The sequence below is a fragment of the Musca autumnalis genome, unplaced genomic scaffold (assembly GCF_047663935.1).
Source record: "Musca autumnalis isolate F117 unplaced genomic scaffold, ASM4766393v1 scaffold_4, whole genome shotgun sequence".
NCBI classification, from domain to species: Eukaryota; Metazoa; Arthropoda; class Insecta; order Diptera; family Muscidae; genus Musca; species Musca autumnalis.
In genome coordinates, this window is record NW_027411977.1 from 44,381,610 (window position 1) to 44,404,388 (window position 22,779).

A 22,779-nucleotide genomic window follows, 5' to 3' on the forward strand; every position below is an offset into this window, starting at 1 on the left:
TCGATCCGTGGATCCGTGTTGTGAAGAAGGAATGTCTCTCTTGCAATCTTCCCTGGAACCAAGCAAAAATTCTAGCTAATGTTCGACAAAGATGGAGAGAATTTGTAGACGCCCTATGTTCCTCGTGAACTTTTATATAATTTACAAGTTTATTTTAAAATCTCTAACTTTTTATAAATAAAGGAAATATGTATACAAACATTTTAGGAGGATGCCGCATAAAAAATCCGACATCGATTTTTTAACACCACTCTAATATACATACGTTTTTTCATTACAACATTTTTGTATAAGTGCCTCACATAGTCGACCACTCCAACTTTTTATAATCTCCATTTACTTGCCTTATTTAACAATTTTCTTCATTTGTATTTTCCTCTTTCTATGTGGGATTTTTTCTTTTTTTTTGGTTATGCAAGTTTGACTTTTGACATTGACATGTTAAGTCAATGTTTGTTAAATATCATAGGAAAAGTATGGATTTGTGTTGTTTCCTCTACTTGTCTTGTACAAACAACCCACACGCCCTTCCATACCTTTCTTTCTAGCCAACAAGTAAGTGAAGCCAACTAATCATTCAATTCAATCACCATCATCACACATCTTTTTTGTTTCTTGGGATGACTTGTTTAGATGATGATCACTTAATTCTATGGAAACCCTTCAGATGTTCATTGACATTGTTTTCCTATTTATATTTGTTCGCTTGCATTTTGCCTCTTCTACGAACTTGAATCAAACTGTCAAAAATCTCGCTTATTTAAATTTATTTAAGAATGGATTTCTATGAAGATTTTTCTTATCTCATTAATAAAATTTTTACCTAAACCATTTCCGTTTTGTACCCAAACAAATCACAACAAAAAACTGCCACCTACGTTCCTGAAAATCATTGACATCGTCACAATTGTGATGCCTTGTTAAATCTCGAATGAAAAGAAATTCATAAAACCATATTTAGATTGAAAATATTTGTCGCCATTTTTACAACAAAATTTATGGCTTTGATTATTGGGTTGGATGTATTTTAATTGACAAAAGCAGACAACAGAACGGCAGATGACAAAACGCCCTTTGTAAAAATTTAAGAGCTATCAAAATTGACACTTGTATTGCTTTGACTAACTAATTTAACGCCAAACGTTTAAGGAAAATCAACTTTTTGCTTTTTATATTGCAAATGGAAGAGGTAGGCGTTTATAACCGAAAAATCGATCGGTAGCTAAAGTAATATTTATTAACAACCTATTTGGAATTCATTCATAAAGTTATACTGGACAAGTTTTTTATTGTAGTTAACAATATTTAGCGTTTACCAACATTTGAATTTTATAAGATTTTTTAAATACCATCCTTTCCGTATGACACTTTATTCGCTATATATTTGAAAGCTTACCTGAAAAGAATAAAAAAAGGATTTATTAGCAAACAATCAACAACAAAATATATTCGGTACTATTCAAAAAATAATTAAGAAAGAATCAGCCGCATTTGCCGACAGCTACCCAGCAAAATAAGTTGGAAGTATTGCAATGTAGACTAATGATTTTCAGGCATAATTTGCGCTGCGAACACTTTCGCGGTTACTCACGTGAAGAAAATTTCCTAACGGATTGCTGTTGGAGTCCATGTCGAAATCTGAATCTCTAGCAGATGAAGTCAGTTCGGCATGGATTAAATGGAAAGCGGAGGAAGCAAACTCAATTGCTATTAAATTTATTAGAGAATTTTTGTTAATATAAACAATTCTTAATATTCTTGTTTTAAAAATAATAAATTAATTTTATTTATTCTGGGATATGTTGAAAATAACACATTCCGAAGTAAGTATTAAAGTTCTGTTCAATGCACACAGGAAAAATACGTGCTGTGGAAGCAAATTTGACTCCATCCTATCCTAAATGTTTCGTGAAAATGCAAGGGCTATGGAACTGTGGGACTCCACTGACATATACAATCAACACAGTCTACCCACAGGGCTTTGGAACAATCGGGCCATTATCGAGAGGACTATGGAGAACAAAAATGATAACAACAAAGACCACAAAGACTTCTAAGAATTTTATTGAAAGAAATCTATGAAGGACTGAAAAGTTTCGCCCCTTTTGGGTGGTAAATTTACAAGGGAACTATCACTTAAGTTGGAGCTATCATGATAATTTTTGGTAAGATGATTTATTGTCCTTCGAAACTTCTAAATGTCAAAATACAGCACATTAGGTCGGAAAATGTAATGGAAAATGGCAAAATACTTCAATTTATAGGGGGGTTATACCAAAACATGGACTGATCGCATCCATTTTTTTATATAGTCATTGTTACGCCCATATGGTGTTACGACCAAACTTTCAAATTGATATATGCACTGGAAGTATTTTTGGCCGCTGTTTCCATACAGCATCGTCCTGCACCTAAAGTAGTGGACCGATTAGATGTAGCCCATCATCGAATTATTTATACAAAATCTACGACTTGGCAAGTATGAAACAAATCGCTTGATCCGTTCCAGGATTATGGTGCGCACCAAAAATTCAAAACTTTTTGCTATAATGGTATGCACGAAAACTCTCGAAGTCAGCAACCGATTTGTTCCATACTTTGTATATCGTAAAATTTCTACCAGACATAGAAGAGGAAAAGTGAAGTTAAAGAGCTGTTCTCGAATCCCTTTGGCCCTATTATGTCGGTATATGTTTTTTCAGGGGCAAGTCCATACTTCTTGAGAAAATGGGCCGAAAGCTGTAAAAATCCCCATGCTACCATATACAGTGACTGGCCAAAATGTGGTCTTTGTAATATTTTGTCCAAACTTAGTTTAAGTTCGAAGACGGCAATATTGGTTCACACATCCGGTACGTCCCAAAAAAAGTTAAAAAAATTCACATATGTTGAACGGAGCACTAGTCTTCCACTTATTTACTCCATCGAAGCCTTGGCCTTCCAGTTCTGCGCCTTTTTAGTGGGCTCATCATCGCTCATTCTTATGACTTGGCCTAGCCAACGCAATCGCTGTATCTCGATACGTTTAACTATACTGATGTTGTATAGCACATACAGCTCAGGGTTCATTTGACGTGGATATTCACCGTCAACGCATATTGAGAGGATGCTCAGATTCCAATCGTCGTTCCAATCCTGCCAAATAGTGCTACTAACTAACTGATGCATACACCTTATGAGCGTTTCGCAGCCGGTTTTCAAGTACTCGGCTGGTAAACCATCGGCTCCGGTTGCCTTATTATTCTTCAGTCAGTTTATTGCTGTCTTTACCTCATCTTGGATGGGCGGTACACATTCTTCTTCTGGTATTGGATCTGTAATATCTTTGTTATCTTCGCTACTATTTCATACCAGTTTGTCATACAGTTTTAAAAAATGTTATTTCCACGTCTTGAGAACACAATCTTTATCAATTACCAAATTACCTAGCTGGTCTCTACAGGAGGATGTGCCTGTTCCTGTACCAAAATCAACGATTTATTTCACACTCCTGCTTTTCCATTTCTCTCATTATCCTGCGGAAAATACGTTTCTTCCGTCTCCTTTTCTTACGATACCTCTTTTGTGTGCTACACGTTGATATTGATTGCAGATTTGCCCTGCATGCCACATTCTTCTCGTTGATATCAGCACGACACACCAGGTCATAACATGGGTTCTTTGGAGGAGGTCTCTGGTATCCAAGTATGGTTTTGCGGCTGTTTTCATGGAGTGGACAATATTTTGCCATTGTGCTGATATGTTATCGGAACGGAAGTGCTTTCATTTAGCAATTGGGCAGTTGAGTGGAATCTGTTGTGATTGCAGCTTAACGATGTACAACGTTCGTGTGGTGTCTGTTCGTACTGTATTTGCTACGTTTAATCGTACGTAGCCGATTAATCATCATGATGCAATAAAGTGGTGATCCGAGTCGATGTTTACTCCTCGAAACGATCGTTCATCGAGCATGAGCGAAAATTAAACTGAATTTTAAAAATTTAGTTTTTATCCGAATTGTAACAAGTCTTTCATTCACCAGGGTGAAGTTGGAGACCAGATTTTCGAACCTCCAGATGTTCGAACCTATGACGCCTTTTCCAGTCCATCATATTTCCTCTATGGTAGTAATATCAGCCTTGTACTTTGCAAGTACATATACCAGTGCGTAAACTTTGCATAAAGTGTCCAAACATTCCAGGTGCAGATTGACAGATCATGGTCCTAAAAACGTTTGCGGGGGTCGCAAACATTAGAGGAGTTTGTTTTTTGTTTTCCTTGTTTTTATACGCTCCATCATAGTAGGGCGGGTATATTAAGTTTGTTTATTTGTTTGTAACGCACTGAATAAAGTATATATGTTCTTGATCAGGATAAAATTCGATTCAGTCATGAGTTAGGATAAAATGTTGAGCCTTGTCCGTCTGTTGTAATCACAATAGCGTTAGCAAAAATTAAGCTAGAGCGCTATATATTTGCACCCGAGTATCGGGTACCCTGAATTTGACATTTGAGGTTCCCTGCAGTCACGAAACTTCTCCACCAACAATTTTCGACATAGGTCCATGTTTCGGTATAGCACCCATATAACAATCCCTGCCGATTTGAGGTAATTTCAATATTTGAGCTACATTTGTTGGCCTAACTAGTAGAGTTGGGTAATCTAGTTCCTAGTTCCTTGTACTAGTTCCAAAACGTATGAGTAACATCATGAAATATAACGTGTGATAGTAAGTATACGCAGTTCGTTCAAAGAAAAAATGTGGGCCATTGGAACTGCGAAGTGAACTAGATAGTTCCATATAGTTCCTTTGGCACAACTTTACTAACTAGCTTTACCAACAACATTTGTCAACATAGGTCACGTTTTGGTATGGCCCTATAAAACGGTATCACTGTTTTAAAGTTGTTAGGTTTTATCGACATGTCCTTTGGTATACATATATGGTTTCCAGTGAGTAACAATTTGTCTATCAAAAATTTTGAATATTGGCGCATGTTGTAATATAGCCCCCATTGTGTAACACTAAGTTATACTACCTGCTTAAACAATGCAACTTGGAGTTTTTATACCCTCCGCATTTATGCTAAAGAGGGTATATACACTTTCATACTCATCGAAATAATGGTTTTAGACCCCATGTATGTTTGGACGAAATCCATTTCAGACAATTTAGAGTTGATTTAGCCATGTCCGTCCGTCTGTCTGTCTGCCTGTCTGGCTTGAGCGCACGATAAATCTCGAACGGATCAACCGATCCGGTCCAAACTTTGGAAAACTTAGTTTAAGTTCGAATATGGGTTATATCGGTCCACTCCTTCCGGTACCTCCCCTACAAAAGTGCGAAAATGTTCGGAAAATTTGTGCGCACGATAACCCTTGAAGGGAGTAACCGATTGATCCATACTTTGCACATCGTGAAATTTCCACCAAACTTAAATGAGGTTCTAATATGGACTCAATCGGTCCACTCCTTCGGGTACATCCCACACAAAATTTCGGAAAAGTTCAGTTTAGGAGCTGCTCTCGAATCGCTTTGATTTTTGTTGTAGCAACTAGTATTCACTCCCCTCCATACGACGGTACAAGCTTCATCAGGGGCAAATCCACACTTCCTGAGAAAATATCCTGAAAGATGCAAAAAAAAACCCTTATGACAACGTGTAGTGAGTGGTTGGAGCGTATGATAATTCTTGAACGGATCTGCCGATTTGCTCCCAAATTTGGCCTTCGTAATATTTTGTTTAAACTTAGTTTAAGTTCAAAGATAAGCCATATCGGCCCCCTCCTTCAGGTACCTCCCGTAGAAAAGTTCAGAAATGTTCGGAAAAATTATTCGCAGAATAAATCTTGAAGGGAGTAACCGATTCATACTTTATACATCCTAATATATCTACCAGATATAGATCAGGTTCGAATATGAACTATGTTTGTCCACTCCTTCGGGTAGCTATCACACAAAATTACGGATAAGTTCACTTTACGACCTGCTCTCGAATCACTTTAATTATACCCTCAGCCTTTAGGCTAAGGAGGGTATATACACTTTGATACGATGAAAATGTGCATCATCGAAATAATGGTTTTAGACCCCAAGTATGTTTGGACGAAATGTGTTTTAGACAATTTGAAGTCGATCTAGCCATGTCCGTCCGTCTGTCTGTCTGTCTGTCTGTCCTGCTGGCTGGAGCGCACGATAACTCTCGAACCGATGAACCGATTCGGTTCAAATTTTGGCTTTCGTAATATTTTGCCCAAACTTAGTTTAAGTTCGAAGATGGGCTATATCAGTCCACTCCTTCCGGTACCTCCCCCACAAAAGTTCGAAAAAGTTCGGAAAATTTATGCGCACGATAACTCTTTAAGGGGGTAACCGATTTGGTCCATACATTGCCCATGGTGAAATGTGTACCAGACTTAGATAAAGTTTCAATATGGACTCAATCGGTCTACTTCTTCGGGTACCTCCCACACAAAATTTCGGAAAAGTTCAGTTTAGGGCCATCTCTCGAATCGCTTTGATTTTTGTTTTATCAACTTGTATTCACTGCCCTCCATACGACGGTACAAGTTTCATCAGGGGCAAGTCCATACTTCCTGAGAAAATAGCCTGAAAGTTGCAAAAAACTCCTATGACACCGTGTGAGGTGGTTGGAGCGCAAGATAACTCTAGAACGGATCTGCCGATTCGGTCCAAATTTTGGCCTTAGTAATATTTTGTCCAAACATAGTTTAAGTTTGAAGATAAGCCATATCGGTCCACTCCTTCAGGTACCTCCCCCACAAAAGTTCCAAAATTTTCGGAAAAATTTTTCGTAAGGTAACTCTTGAAGGGAGTGGCCGAGTTGGTCTATACTTTACACATCCTAATATATCTATCAGATATAGATCAGGTTCAAATATGGACTATATTTGTCCACTCCATCCGGTACTTCCCACATAAAATTTCGGATAAGTTCACTTTAAGATCTGATATCGGATCACTTTGATTTTTGTTGAAGCAACTTGCATTCGCTGCCTCAATTACGATGGGAAAAGTTTTTTCAGGGGCAAGTCCATACTTCATGTGCAAACAGCCCGAAGAGTGTAAAAACCCCTTATGGCACCATGTGTTGTGGCTGGAGATCCACTTTCATAACGGTCAATGTCGATCCATTCCTTTAAGTATTTCCTCTGCAAAACGTTTGCTCTTTTATCCTAATCAACATTTTTGTCGGTTCAAACGACCAAAATTTTTACGTAAATACATACGTTTTTTGGGAACAAATTGTTTCAATATACACAGGCTGAGGGTATATCTCTGTCGGCAAAGCCGACTGATACATTTTCACTTATTTTCTTTAGCGTAAGCAAAGCCTTTTTGCGTTCTTGCCTATTTGGTGTTATCATATCTTTTTCTATGGATATGTTTGACCCCGATAATTTTTGTATGTTTCGAAAAACATCTTGTATTGCCTGCTCGATTTCTAGCTCCACTATTACCGCCATTTTGCCTTTACGGTAGGGTTTTGGGTTTTCCCGGTTTTTATCATTCCCGGGAAACGGGCATCACAAAATCGTCATTCCCGGGAATCCGGGATTTCCCGGGAAATTTTAAAATACGAGGATGGATCAATGTTTCCATGATTATTCTATCTTCCTATAGTTACATACATATGTATATGAAATACAATACCGGTTCCATTTCTTAAGAGTCCCAGAGCATATTTTCAGAGAGTTCCGTTCCTAAAATTGCTGACAAGTTTTCGTTACACCGAGTAAAAACGAAAAAATATGGAACAATTCATGGATTGGATTACGAATTTGCGCCTCTGCCACCATGTTCACTGAACATTTCCATTTTTTAAGCTACGAAAATCGCTCAATGGAAAGAGATTTGTCTCAAACAATCAAGTTATTTAACAGAAATGCCTATTTTATGGACCTCGGAAATCTTATGTTTTCAAAAATATGTTCTTTATGCTTAATATTGTTTAAAAAAATCTGACTTTAAAATATGAAATATTCTTTCGCACTTATTTGGACAAAAATGTGCTGTTATAGTCCAAGTTCGTGAGGCTCTTAAAGCCTGGGTACTAACTTTTTCCCTGAAAAACAAACTTTTGTGTATTACAGTTATTTCCAAATCTTTTGTCATTTCCAGATTCAGTCAAATCTTATCGAACTCTGATTTTATGTTATAAAAGTTTATAGTTTATTCATTCATTCCATTCATTCCGGGGAAATATGATTTTGTCTCCCGGGAAAATCCAGTAGCAAAAAAACCGAGAATTTCCGGGAACTCCTGGTGCGGGATTTCCCTACCCAAAACCCTACTTTACGGTCAAATATTATATGAGCGTTTTTTTATGATAACCGTAATCAATAGCTTGTCTTTAAACAGCTTCTGCACTTTCTCCATTATGTTTTTGTTGCTTTAATTTGACTTTGAAGCCAATTAATGTCTTTTTTGAATTGTGCGTTTTCCTTCTGGACTTTGGTCAATTCTTCTATATAGTAATTTTTTATTTTGGTGCACTTTCTTGTAATTGCAAAAATCAACTCTAGCCATCTCCACACAGCGTTTTTTGTCCCATTTTTCGTTCAGCAAAACTCTCAAGTACGCACAGGGCTAAATCGACTCCAAATTGTCTAAAATACTAGTATGGTGGCGAAAACCATTTATTGTTATTTTGGTGCATATTTAAAATAACATTTCCCTTTGAAATCATTGTTATTTCATTAGTCCCGGAATATGCATGTTGTGATGTCAAACAGATGGCAATACCAACAGATTCGCACACATTTCATTACTGTGATTTATTAATTCAATCCACAAGAAGCAATTTTCAAATTTGTACAAAATACTAATGATGGTTTTGATTTTCTTGCAATAACGTGATTTGAAAAAAAAAACAGTGAAGTCATTCGCAATACTCCTCTCACTTGTATTCCATTCAAAGTGTGCAGGGTGCAAATTAGAAAACTGGTGGCCATGTGCGGCGGTGATGCCAGGCGGCGCCAACACACCGTCCTTATAAACAAATAATCACAGAATTTGAACAAAAAAGTTCTGCAACATTGTATCTCCCCCATCTTCTTTAATGAAATAAAACATCAAATATTTCTATTTGGAGTTCAAAGTTGGTTGGTTGGTGGGTGAATTGTTGTTGTTGGTGTTTTTTTCTCTATTGTTGATTTCGTCTTCTTCTTCTGTTAGCAAGAAACTGATGCTGGTCACGTGACTTTGCAAAATTTTGAATAAAAACTGCCGCTGTTTACCAGTTTTAATGGTTGATGGGTGGGTGTTGTTATTTTTATTCCTTCATTTTATTGTTGCTGTTGCTTTGTTCTTGGTGAAGTAAGGAGGAACAATACTTTGTGCCACTGGATGTCATGTTGGCAATGTTCTGGATGGTAATGATGATTATGTTGATGGTGGTGTCAGAATACTGACTACTCTGGGGTTCATTTCACATGAGGGTGGTGGTGATACATCCTAGCAGCAGCAGCATGCTTTATTAACCAACCCAAGGGGGGGGCAAACTTATTAGGAAATGACATCTGTATTTGAACGCACGAAAAAAAAAATTAATGGTAATTGGGATTTTAATGTGTGTGCGTAAAGGAGCGTGTGTATTAAAAAAACAATAACAAATCAAGCGGGAAAAACTAATTTACATAAAAATTCAATTATTTGAATTTGGACGATTAACACAAAGACGAATTAAACAACAACCATCGTGTTGGAAATAAATTTGTAATAAAGTCACATTATGAAAATAGAAAAGAGGCAGTCCTGGCGTATGTTCTTTGATTTCAATGCAATTTATGGATATAATAAAGATGGGGTTATACCATAAAGGCCAATGGGCAAACCTTTTATGACCGAAGTGATCTCCAATATTTTTTAATATAATGCCATTCGAAAAAATAAATAAAATTGTTAAAATTGATGAACAACGAAAAAATGCAGGCATTCTATAACCAATCCCCGCCTTTTTCTGCATTTCCTAATTATTGCACATTTCCATTTCCAAATTCCATTGATATTTCGTAAAAACCATTGCATTTTTTCTCTTATTTACTTTAACGAATCAATAATTCTGAGCCAACAAACAAACAAATTTGTATAACAATATTATATGCATTTCAGTTTATTTTTTGTTTAAACAAAAAAGGTGAAAAAGCTGAAATATTCACACGCACTTAACTTTATGTTTCAGCTTGCCAGGCAGACAGGCTAACTGATTAAAAGTGTTAAAATGTGAAATGTTATCGATGCGGGGCGGCATGCCCATTTCGTTTTAAACAACAAGACAACAAAAAACTGAAACTTGTAGCATTTTCACACATAAATTTCAAAGGTGGTACCACCACACCACCACCTTGTTGATATGACATGCCTTTTCTATGGGGGTACCATCAACCAGCCAACCAACCATCCCATCAACCATGATGGGCCGGAACATGACATGACAACATGATATCAATGTTTTGGGGAATTAAATGTTGTTGTTTTAATTTGAACAACATCATCAAATTATATACGAATATTATTTTTAAACTAAAAGTTGCATGAGTGCTTTTGTTAAATTATGAGGGAAATAAAGGCAGCGAGACAAAGACAATCAATATTCAATGGTAATTTGAACTTTAATGGAAATCGTCAATTTATGTATTTCCTTTATAATTCAATTGTCCATGGTGTCACAGTGTGAGGTATGCCACAATATGAGTGAGTTCTGGATATAATATACTTATAAAATTCTAACAGTTCTAGGTAATAGATATTCTATTAGAGTAGATCTTTTTGTGTATAATGATCGCATATAAAGTTCAAAGGAGGATTATGGAGTCATTGAAATAAGATACCACCTCTTCATCAAAAGACAAAATTAAGCACTAATTGAGCCACATGCGAATCGATACGATTCATTATCTTCATCTGAAATTAAATATCAACAAGTAAGAACGGCGTTAACTTCGGCCGAGCCCAAAATTTGTATACCTTACACCACCACTGTATTAAAATATATATGATCAATTAGTAACTACTTAGCTTTTTCTCTACTATAAGTATACTTCCTTGGAGCAGAATAATATTTTAATTGATGATAATCAGTTTATAGCAGCGCCGACCTTAGGAATAAAAACAAAACAAATGCATGTGTGAATGCATGAGTGAAAAAAGCAACAATCAAACGATATTTATACCCTACACCACTATGTGGTAAGGGGTATTATGTGTTAGTGCATTTGTATGTAACATACAAAAGGAAGCGAGATAGACCCATAGTTCCTTCTAGGGATATAAATAGAATCACTTTCTGAGTCGATTTATGCATGTCCGTCCGTTCGTCCGTCCGTCCGTTCGCAACATACAGGTCGCATTTGTTGACCGATTTCGCTGAAAATTGGGGAATACCATTTTTTTAGCCTTCGGAAGATCAACTTCAAAGATGGGCTATATCGGTCCAAGTTTTGGTATAGCCCCCATATATATTTTCGGCCGATTTCACGTATTTTCTGTAACACACACGCTATATATGTCCGATTTCGATGAAATTTGGAATGTGTGACTGAATTTGGTCTAGAAATAAATGTGCCAAATTATATCGAAATCGGTTCAGATTTGGATATAGCACCCATATATATTTTCGGCCGATTTCGCGTATTTGCTGCTCCAAACACGCTATATAAGTCGGATTTCAATGATATTTAGAATGTGTGACTGAATTCGGTCTGGAAATAAATGTGCCAAATTATATCGAAATCGGTTCAGATTTGGATATAGCACCCATATATATTTTCGGCCGATTTCACGTATTTTCTGTACCAAACACGCTATATATTTCCGATTTCGATGAAATTTGGAATGTGTGACTGAATTCAGTCTAGAAATAAATGTGCCAAATTATATCGAAATCGGTTCAGATTTGGATATAGCACCCATATATATTTTCGGCCGATTTCGCGTATTTGCTGCTCCAAACACGCTATATAAGTCGGATTTCAATGATATTTGGAATGTGTGACTGAATTCGGTCTGGAAATAAATGTGCCAAATTATATCGAAATCGGTTCAGATTTGGATATAGCTCCCATATATATGTTCGCCCGATTTCACGTATGCGATGTACCAATCACGCTATATACGTCCGATTTTAATGAAATTTGGAATGTTTGACTGAATTTGGTATAGAAATAAGTGTGCCAAATTATATAGAAATCGGTTCAGATTTGGATATAGCACCCATATATATTTTCGGCCGATTTCACGTATTTTCTGTACCAAACACGCTATATATTTCCGATTTCGATGAAATTTGGAATGTGTGACTGAATTCAGTCTAGAAATAAATGTGCCAAATTATATCGAAATCGGTTCAGATTTGAATATAGCACCCATATATATTTTCGGCCGATTTCGCGTATTTGTTGCTCCAAACCCGCTATATAAGTCGGATTTCAATGATATTTGGAATGTGTGACTGAATTCGGTCTGGAAATAAATGTGCCAAATTATATCAAAATCGGTTTAGATCTGGATATAGCTCCGATTTATATTTTACATATTCACAGTGGTGTAGGGTATCATATAGTCGGCCCCGCCCGACTTTGATCCTTTCCTTACTGGTTTTTGTTTGTTTTTGTTCACGCATAGTGTACGTGGGGGAGAAAAAACAAATGCAAAGACAACTCAGTGGGATCGCTGAGATATACCCTCAGCCCGTTCAAGAGATATGGTGCATAGCATTTTAGTGACATTTTTTCAAATATTGGGAGGAAGTACCGGAAGTTGTGAACCGATATTGCCTATCTCCGAACTGAAACTAAGTTTGGACAAAATATGACGAAGGTCAAAATTTGGACCAAATCGGTTGATCAGTTCGTGCTCTCCACCCATAGGGTTTTTTACACCTTTCGGGCTGTTTTCCCAAGAAGCATGTCCCTAAAAAAATTTTACTGTCGTAATGGGGGGTGGCGAATACAAGTTGCTGCAACAGAAATCGAAGTGATTCGAGAGCAGGTCTTAAAGTGAACTTATCCGAAGTTTTGTGTGGGAGGTACCCGAAGGAGTGTACAAATATAGTCCCTATTCGAACCTGATCTATATCTGGTAGATATATTAGACGTGTAAAGTATGGACCTAATCGGTTAGTTATCGTGCGCACAATGTTTCCGGACATTTTTGAACTTTTGTGGGGGAGGTACCTGAAGGAGTGGACCGATATGGCTTATCTCCGAACTTAATCTAAGTTTGGACAAAATATTACAAAGGCCAAATTTTGGACCGAATCGACAGATCCGTTCGAGAGTTATCTTGCGCTCCAACCACTACTCACGGTGTCATAGGGGATTTTTTACCTTTCAGGCTATTTTCGCAGGAAGTATGGACTTGCCCCTGATGAAACTTGTACCGTCGTACAGGGGGCAGTGAATACAAAAATCTAAGCAATTCGATAGCAGGTCCTTAACTGAACTTTTCCGAAATTTTGTGTGGGAGGTACCCGAAGGCGTGGACCGATTGAGTCCATATTGGAACCTCATCTAAGTTTAGTAGAAATTTCACGATGTGCAAACTTTGGACCAAATCGGTTATTTCCTTCAAGAGTTATCGTGCGCACAAACTTTTCGAACATTTTCGAACTTTTGTGGGAGAGCTACCGGAAGGAGTGGAACACAAAATTCTAATAAACAACCAATTCGGTAGAAAAATGTGACTAAAATCTAAAAAAAAATATCGGGTGGTACACTTACATGGGGTGAATTTGAATTTTTGCAAGGGATGCCTTGTACCGGTTATAATGTTTTGCACCCCTGTCAAAAACTTTCATAATATCGAAAATACCGATTTAGGGGGGCTATATTATATGCCGACCTATGCCGACCAATTTCTGGTGAAAAGTTTTATACTCCAAACGAAGTCTAAGAACGAACTTTCAGCCATTTCGGTCAAACCCTTCATAATACCGAAAATCGGTGCCGTTCTGTAGAGGCTATATGAAGACGTGGACCTATTTCGACAAATTTCAGGTGGAAAGTTTTATACCCCCAACGAAGACTAAATACAAAATTTCAGTCATTTCTGTGGAATATTGAGGCCACAATCTTCAAACTAACGAAAATATGGATGTACCGTTGTGTGGGGACTTTATGAAGACGTGGACCTATTCCGACAAATTTCAGGTGGAAAGTTTCATACCCCCAACGAAGACTAAATACAAAATTTCAGTCATTTCTGTGGAATATTGAGGCCACAATCTTCAAAGTAACGAAAATACGGATGTACCGTTGTGTGGGGGCTTTATGAAGACGTGGACCTATTCCGACAAATTTCAGGTGGAAAGTTTTATACCTCCAACAAAGCCTAAGAACCAAATTTCAGCAATGTCGGTGTAATATTGAGGGTAAAACGTTCCAAATACCAAAAATCAGTAATTACCGTTCTATGGGAGCTATATCAAATATCAAATTTCAGACATTTCGGTAAGATAGTGTGACTGAAACCTTTAAGATATCGAAAGTCGGGAGGTACCGTTCTATGGGCGCTATATCAAAACGTGGGCCGATATAACCTATTTTCAATACCAAATATTCTGGGAGTAATAGAACCTTGTATCTTGATTTCAATAGCCGGGCGAACGGACGGACGTGGATATATAGACATAGGATTTGGTGCTGATCAAGACTATTTTCATGTGATGCAAAAGGAATGACCAAGTTAATTATGCCCTTCATACGAGTATTACGTTGGAGGGTATAAAAAGCATCAGTTCAATTTGCGGCCAGAGCCGAAAGAGGTCAGCCTGTGCAATAAATCTTTCATCAATGGCCAGATCGAATACCAGCTGTATAACCGAAGTTCTTTCCCCCCAAAATTATGTTTCTAGGGGGTTTTCATAATTTTTTGTGTTTTTTTTTTTTGGCGCATGAACTTGGTAACGATAATGTACAAACTTTTGCGGTATTTAACGTGACGACTGTTGGTGTTCCGGATAAAAGCGGACATTTTGCTGATAAATTGATTTGGATTAAATCTCAAAAGTACTCAGGAGGAGATATCTGAAGAATAGACCGACATAGTACATCTTAAAAGTAGATCTAATTTTGAGAACTATTCCTTTCGATAGCTATCGTTCCAACGAACTTTGGAAGAAGCTGATTGGCAAGGATTCAGAGAATTTGCGGTTCAGTGAGGTGTCCAGTCCCTTAAATCCTTGGTTAGCTAAGATTATTTTCCTTGACAACATCATGGCTGCAGTCTCTAGCTACATACCTCCTGGCCAAACACGCGAAATTAGGCCAAATTTTCCATCTTAGGCGAAGGGACTAGCAAATGAGCGTGATAAGAATCCAGAGGCCCAAGAAATAGGGAACGTACTCTTAGAGTCAAGAGACTAGCAGGCGAGCATAGGCGAAATAGTGGCTAGACCACCAGAAGTAATGTTGCATTCGTAAGTTGTAGCCAACTGTTAAATCAGTTCTCAAATCCGGAAAGGAAGGACATCAACGACATACATATCCAAAGAATTTCGCGTGTTATTTTAACTAGCAGTTTATAGAGCACCCTCAGAGGAGTATGCTATGCAGTAAAAGAGCCACGATTTACCATTAACAATGTTGTAGATTTATGATGAGCGATGTTGCAGGTGTCTTCAGAAACGTGAAATCGTCCAAAGCGTTGGGCCCAAATGAAATTTCAATGGTAATGCCTCAGCAACTGGATGAATCTGGAGTTGAGTCATTGACAAGTGACCTGAAGTCAGCCATGAATGACCGCGGAGGCGAATCTTACAGGCCGATTTCCCTCCTGTCACCAGTAGCAAAAATTCTAGGGCCACTACTCCTCCCCATGATGAGAACCTATTACCCAGTTACTCAACATCAACAGTCATGGTGGCTAAAAGGCCTTCGATACCGTCAACCATGCCAAGCTGTTTGAGGACATAGAAAAGACGTTCCTCCAGAAGTTTTTGAAAGGAATTCAGAAACTAGAAGCTGAATAGCCATACAATGAATCAGAGAGTTCCGTAAGGCGAGGTGATATCTCCGGAACTGTTTAACCTCTTCCTTTCTCAAATTCCACACTCTCCAGATTGCACGATGTTGACGCCAGGTACTATTGTCGATGACATATGGACTATAAGGTGGTTTTAACTCAAAGGGGAAAAATCGATGTCGGATTTTTTAGGCGGCAACCCCCTAAAGTGTTTAGTTTTGTTATACCCTCCACCATATGGAGGGTATAATTAAATTTGTCATTCCGTTTGTAACACATCGAAATATTCGTCGGAGACCCTATAAAGTATATATATTATTGATCAGCATAAAATTCTATGTCGATTTGACCATGTCCGTCTGTCCGTCCGTCCGTCAGTCCGTCCGTCTGTCTGTCTGTTGAAATCAAGATACAGCTCGCAATTTTAAAGATAGAGAGTCAAAATTTGGTACAGAAGTTTTTATTACTTGCAGGATGGTTGGTATTGAAAATGGGATATATCGGTCCACGTTTTGATATAGCCCCCATAGAACGGTACCTCCCGATTTTCGGTATTTTTAAGGTTTTAGCTTCATTATCCTGCCAAAATGGCTAAAATTTGGTACGTAGTCTTCTTTAGGGGTATAAAACTTTCCCCCAGAATTTTGTCGGTATCGGTCTACACCTTCATATAGCCCCCATAGAACGGTACCTCCCGATTTTCGGTATTTTTAAGGTTTTAGCTTCATTATCCTACCAAAATGTATGAAATTTGGTACGTAGTCTTCTTTAGGGGTATAAAACTTTCCCCCAGAATTTTGTCGGTATCGGTCCACACCTTTATATAGCCCCCATAGAACGGTACCTCCCGATTTTCGGTATTTTTAAGGTTTTAGCTTCATTATCCTACCAAAATGGCTGAAATTTGGTACGTAGTCTTCTTTAGGGGTATAAAACTTTCCCCCAGAATTTTGTCGGTATCGGTCCACACCTTTATATAGCCCCCATAGAACGGTACCTCCCGATTTTCGGTATTTTTAAGGTTTTAGCTTCATTATCCTACCAAAATGGCTGAAATTTGGTACGTAGTCTTCTTTAGGGGTATAAAACTTTCCCCCAGAATTTTGTTGGTTTGGTTCCACACCTTTATATAGCCCCCATAGAACGGTACCTCACGATTTTCGGTATTTTCAAGGTTTTAGCTTCATTATCACACCGAAATGACTGAAATTTAGTACTTAGTATACGTTGGTGGTATAAAACTTCCCCCTTAAATTTGTCGGTATAGGTCCACGCCTTCATATAGCCCCCATAGAACGGTACCTCCCGATTTTTGTAATACTGAAGATTGTGACGTCAATATCCAACCGAAATGGCTGAAATTCGTTATTTCGTCTTCCAAGAGTTATAAAATATTCCAGAAGAGTATTATCAGTATAGGTCCACATCTTCCTATATTCCCATAGAAGCGTACTTCTTGACTTTTGGTATTTTTTAAGTTTTAGTCACATTCTCTTACCGAAATATAGGAAATTTGGTATTTAGTCTTCTTTGAGCCTAAAAACTTTCCGTCAGAAATTTGTCGGTATAGATCGATATTTTGAAATAGCCCCCGTAGAATGGTGCCTCACATTGTTTTACCAAAATTGCTGAAATTTAGTATTAAGTCTTCTTCATACACGAAAGGAAACTAATTATTCCATTTTAATTCAATACAACTTGTGGTGGAGGGTATAACAAGTTCGGCCCGGCCGAACTTAACGCCGTTCTTACTTGTTAGATTTTAAGATTGTTAAAGTTTGAGTACAATCGGAATATATTAACACGTGCCATGAGGCCTCGAAGTTCCTCACGACCTTCCTTTTTTTGACAGGTGTCGGCCACGATTCAATTCATTAAACCAGTTTTTCCATTTTTTGTTTTTTGCAAAGTGATTTTTTCAATTCACTGTAAACAGCACAATACATGATCGTATGTCAAACTGTCCAGAGTACGCTTAGGCTAAAAACTGCCAAGCTTTGCAAAAAAATGTCAAATGACGCCTGGCGACACTGCGTGTTACCTAGGCCGCAAACTTTTCTAGTGTCCCTCGTACAGACAACATTTATTGTCCAATCGATGAAAACATTTCACCAGTTTTTTGTTGTGGCTAAAAAACAAATCCTACAAAAATGTTTGAAAATCGGTTCGGATTTTAATATTATCCGTATATAGGGTCCATGGAAAGTTTGAGGCCCCAGGAGAACGTCTTAATATACTCCGATTGTGCTTAAACTTTGGTAATCTTAAAATCGCACAAAACTAAACATCTAAGGGGCCGCCGCCAAAAAAAAACAAATTTCTTTTAAAACCACTCTAATGAACTAGCTCAAATATCCACATTGCTGACTTAGTATAAGAATATTCAAATTTGGCAGAAATCGCCTCCAGTTCAAGGAACCAATAGGCAAGCTTGGAAGAATTCACACTGATCCGGTTTCACCGGCAGTTTGAAGAGGTAGTATAAAGGTTGTCCTTGACGCCCATATATGTTATATTTTTATATTTTTCGGGCACAACTCCATACTTCCCGAGATAATTGTCCATAAGATCGAAAAACCATACCGGCTCCAACTCAAATGGCTGATGATCCACCGTAAGGGTCTTCTATAGAATAGAAAACCACAGTAGGGGTCTTCTATAGAATAGAAGACCACCGTAGGGGTCTTCTATAGAATAAAAGACCACCGTAGGTGTCTTCTATAGAATAAAAGACCACCGTAGGTGTCTTCTATAGAATAGAAGATCACCGTAGGGGTATTCAATAGAATAGAAGACCACCGTAGGGGTCTTCTATAGAATTAAATACCACCGTAGGGGTCTTATATAGAATAGAAGGCCACCATAGGGGTCTTCTATAGTATAGAAGGCCACCGTTGGGGTCTTCTATAAATTAGAAGGCCACCTTTGGGGTCTTCTGTAGAATAAAATACCACCGTAGGTGTCTTCTATAGAATAGAAGACCACCGTAAGGGTCTTTTATATAATACTAGACCACCGTAGGGGTCTTCTATAGAATAGAAGACCACCGTAGGGGTCTTCTATAGAATAGAAAACCACAGTAGGGGTATCCTATAGAATAAAAAAACTACGTAGGGGCCTTCTATGGAATAGAAGTCCACCGTAGTGGCCTTCTATAGAATAAAAGACCACCGTAGGGGTTTTCTATAGAATAGAAGTCCACCGTAGTGGGCTTCTATAGAATAAAAGACAACCGTAGGGGTCTTCTATAGAATAGAAGGCCACCTTGGGTGTCTTTTATAGAATAGTAGACCACATTAGGGGTCTTCTATAGAATAGAAAACTACAGTAGGGGTCTCCTATAGAATAAAAAACAACGTAGGGGTCTTCTATAGAATAGAAGACCACCGTAGGGTTATTCTATAGAATAGGGGTCTTCTAAAGAATAAAAAAAACAACGTAGGGGTCTTCTGTAGAAAGAAGACCACGGTAGGGGTATCCTATAGAATAAAAAAACAAGGTAGGGTTCTTCTATAGAATAGAAAACCATAGTTGGGGTATCCTATAGAATAAACAAGTAAAAAAGTATCAGTCGGCTTTGCCGACAGAGATATACCCTCAGCCTGTGTATATTCAAGCAAATTTTTCCCAAAATACTTATTTTTGGCGTTTGAACCGACAAAACTGTTGATCAGGATTAAAGATCAAAAGTTTTGAGGAGGAGATACTAAAAGGAATGGTCTGCCATTGACCGTTATGGAAGTGGATCTCCAGCCACAACATATGGTGCCATAGGGGGTTTTTACACTCTTCGGGCTGTTTGCTCAAGAAGTATGGACTTGCCCCTAAAACAACTTTCACCATCGTAATTGAGGCAGCAAATGCAAGTTGCTTCAACAAAAATTAAAGTGATTCGATATCAGGTCTGAAGTGAACTTATCCGAAATTTTGTGTGGTAGGTACCGGATGGAGTGGACAAATATAGTCCATATTTGAACCTGATCTATATCTGGTAGATATATTAGGATGTGTAAAGATAGACCAACTCGGCCACTCCCCTCAAGAGTTACCGTACGAACATTTTTGAACTTTTTTGGGAGGTACCTGAAGGAGTGGACCGATATGGTTTATCTTCAAACCTAAACTATATTTGGACAAATATTATTAAGGCCAAATTTTGGACCGAATCGGCAGTTCCGTTCGAGAGTTATCTTGCGCTCCAACCACCTCACACGGTGTCATAGGGGTTTTTTGCAACTTTCAGGCTATTTTCTCAGGAAGTATGGACTTGCCCCTGATGAAACTTGTACCGTCGTATGGAGGGCAGTGAATACAAGTTGCTTAATCAAAAATCAAAGCGATTCGAGAAATGACCCTAAACTGAACTTTTCCGAAATTTTTTGTGGGAGGTACCCAAAGGAGTGGACCGATTGAGTCCATATGGAAACCTTATTTAAATCTGGTACACGTTTCACGATGGGCAAAATATGGACCAAATCGGTTACTCCCTTCAAGAGTTATCGTGCGCACAAATTTTCCGAACATTTTCGAACTTTTGTGGGGGAGGTACCGGAAGGAGTGGACCGATATAGCCCATGTTCGAACTTAAACTAAGTTTGGGTAAAATATTACGAAAGCCAAAATTTGAACCGAATCGGTTTATCCGTTCGAGAGTTATCGTGCGTTCCAGCCAGACAGACAAACAGACGGACGGACATTGCTCAATCGACTCCAAATTGTCTGAAACACATTTCGTCCAAACATACTTGGGGTCTAAAACTATTATTTCGATGAGGCACATTTTGCCCGTATGAAAGTGTTATACCCTCGTTAGCATAAATGCTGAGGGTATAAAAAACAATGTAGGGGTCTTCTATAGAATAGAAGGCCACCGTAGGTGTCTTCTATAGAATAGAAGACCACCGTAGGTGTATTCTATAGAATAGAAGACCACCGTAGGTGTCTTCTATAGAATAGAAGACCACCGTAGGTGTCTTCTATAGAATAGAAGACCACCGTAGGTGTCTTCTATAGAATAGAAGACCACCGTAGGTGTCTTATATAGAAGACCACCGTAGGTGTCTTATATAGAAGACCACCGTAAGTGTCTTCTATAGAAAAGAATGCCACCGCTGGGGTCTTCTATAGAATAGAAGGCCACCTTTGTGGTCTTCTATAGAATAGAAGACCATCGTAGGGGTCTTCCATACATTAGAAGACACCGTAGGAGTCTTCTATAGAATAGGACACCATCGTAGGGATCTTCTATAGAATAGAAGACCACCGTAGGAGTCTCTTATAGAATTGAAGACCACCGTAGGGGCCTTCTTTAAAATGGAATACCACCGTAGGGGCCTTCTATAAAATGGAAGACCACCGTAGGGGCCTTCTATAAAATGGAAGACCACCGTAGGAGTCTTCTATAGAATGCAGAACCAATTTGGGGGTCTTCTATAGAACTAAAATGACTACCAAACTTTTCACATCGTCATATTTTTCTCCGACTTGAATTAAGTTCGGAAGTGTATTATCGCTTAGGCACTATTTAATTACTGTTCGAGTATTGGGTTTTAGATTTTTACGAAGGTAGTCCCTGAGATTCTGACATTATGAAAGAAATGACTCCCAAAATCAATATTAAGGAACACTCCTTCAAACATTCTCCATACTTCTCTCGTTAATGGCGCGGTACAAGGTAATTCTTGTTTTGTTACCTAGGAAAATCCAATCTATCTTTTACATTAGGGATTTGTTCGGAGTACATGCAGGCAAATCCCACTGATTCTCTTATACATATATGCTTATTCCCAGTGTCTTCAAAGACACTTCCACTTAAAACCAGACCACTTAAAGTCTTTCAGAAAATAATTGATTATATCAAAATTGTGTAGAAATTTGATTTTATTGCCATTGAGAAGAGATATTTTATTATGTGCGAAGTAACTAAATTTGTATCCATTTAGAATATTCATGACCATCACTAAGCACACAAATACATACATATGTACATACAAATGCGTGTGTCTATTATATATTCTGTAACTAATTGCAAACATTATTACAATTTTTATAACATTTATATGATGCCTCAAACTATGAACAAAGCAAATGGATTATTTTTGTTCAGAGTACAGAGAGGACCATTAAGGATTAGGAATTTTTGTTAGATAGTTCGTTATTTGAGTAAGGAAAAACTAAATAAAAACACATTGCTACAAATCAATAAATACTACCCACAACATACAGACAGCCTTAGGCGAACATATTGAAGGGATTAAATACATATGTATGTACATTACACACTAATGTTTTTATTTGTAGCCCAACAAGTAGGATGTCGTACCCCCCTCAAAGGCATTCAAATTTCTGAGAAAATATTGTTTATGTCCTCACAAAGCCCTCTTGGCATTCAAAGAAACCGCCCTGACAAGCCCTACTTTGTAAACAAAGAAATGCCTTATTCTGCTTCTTTGTGCCTTTAATGAGAGGTGGTTTGGTGGTGATGGTGCTTGCAGTGTTCGAATCAATGTGCGAATAGATTTAAACGAATTCATCAATGAATGGTAAATGGAGTAGCTCAGCCATGTTTAGAATAGAATAGTGAATGGTATTTATGTCTATTTTAGTTGTTGTTGCTGCATTGAAGGGCACAAAGAAAATTAGTAATGCATGTGCACCTTTAAGTGGTATAAGGATCAGCATACTTGTTACATTTCTCAAGTTGAGGCATAACAGGGCTGGAGAAGATTTTCTTCATTGATGAATGAACAGCAGTTTGAATACCAAGTGTCATTGTTCTATACGCATAGAACAACAACAACACAAACTATAATCA

At 37.9% G+C, this 22,779-nt stretch overlaps 1 protein-coding gene across 1 annotated transcript in view; it reads right to left on the reverse strand.

Moving 5' to 3' along the window:
• Positions 1-392: 392 nt before the first annotated feature.
• The window catches only part of LOC141402675 (uncharacterized), a 102,585-nt gene continuing 80,198 nt past the window's right edge, over positions 393-22,779 (reverse strand). The window contains exon 2 of the mRNA XM_073984390.1: positions 393-1,396. Within this exon, the coding sequence (XP_073840491.1) occupies positions 1,370-1,396 (27 nt within the window). The 3' untranslated portion in view covers positions 393-1,369. The remainder of the gene's footprint in view (positions 1,397-22,779) is intronic.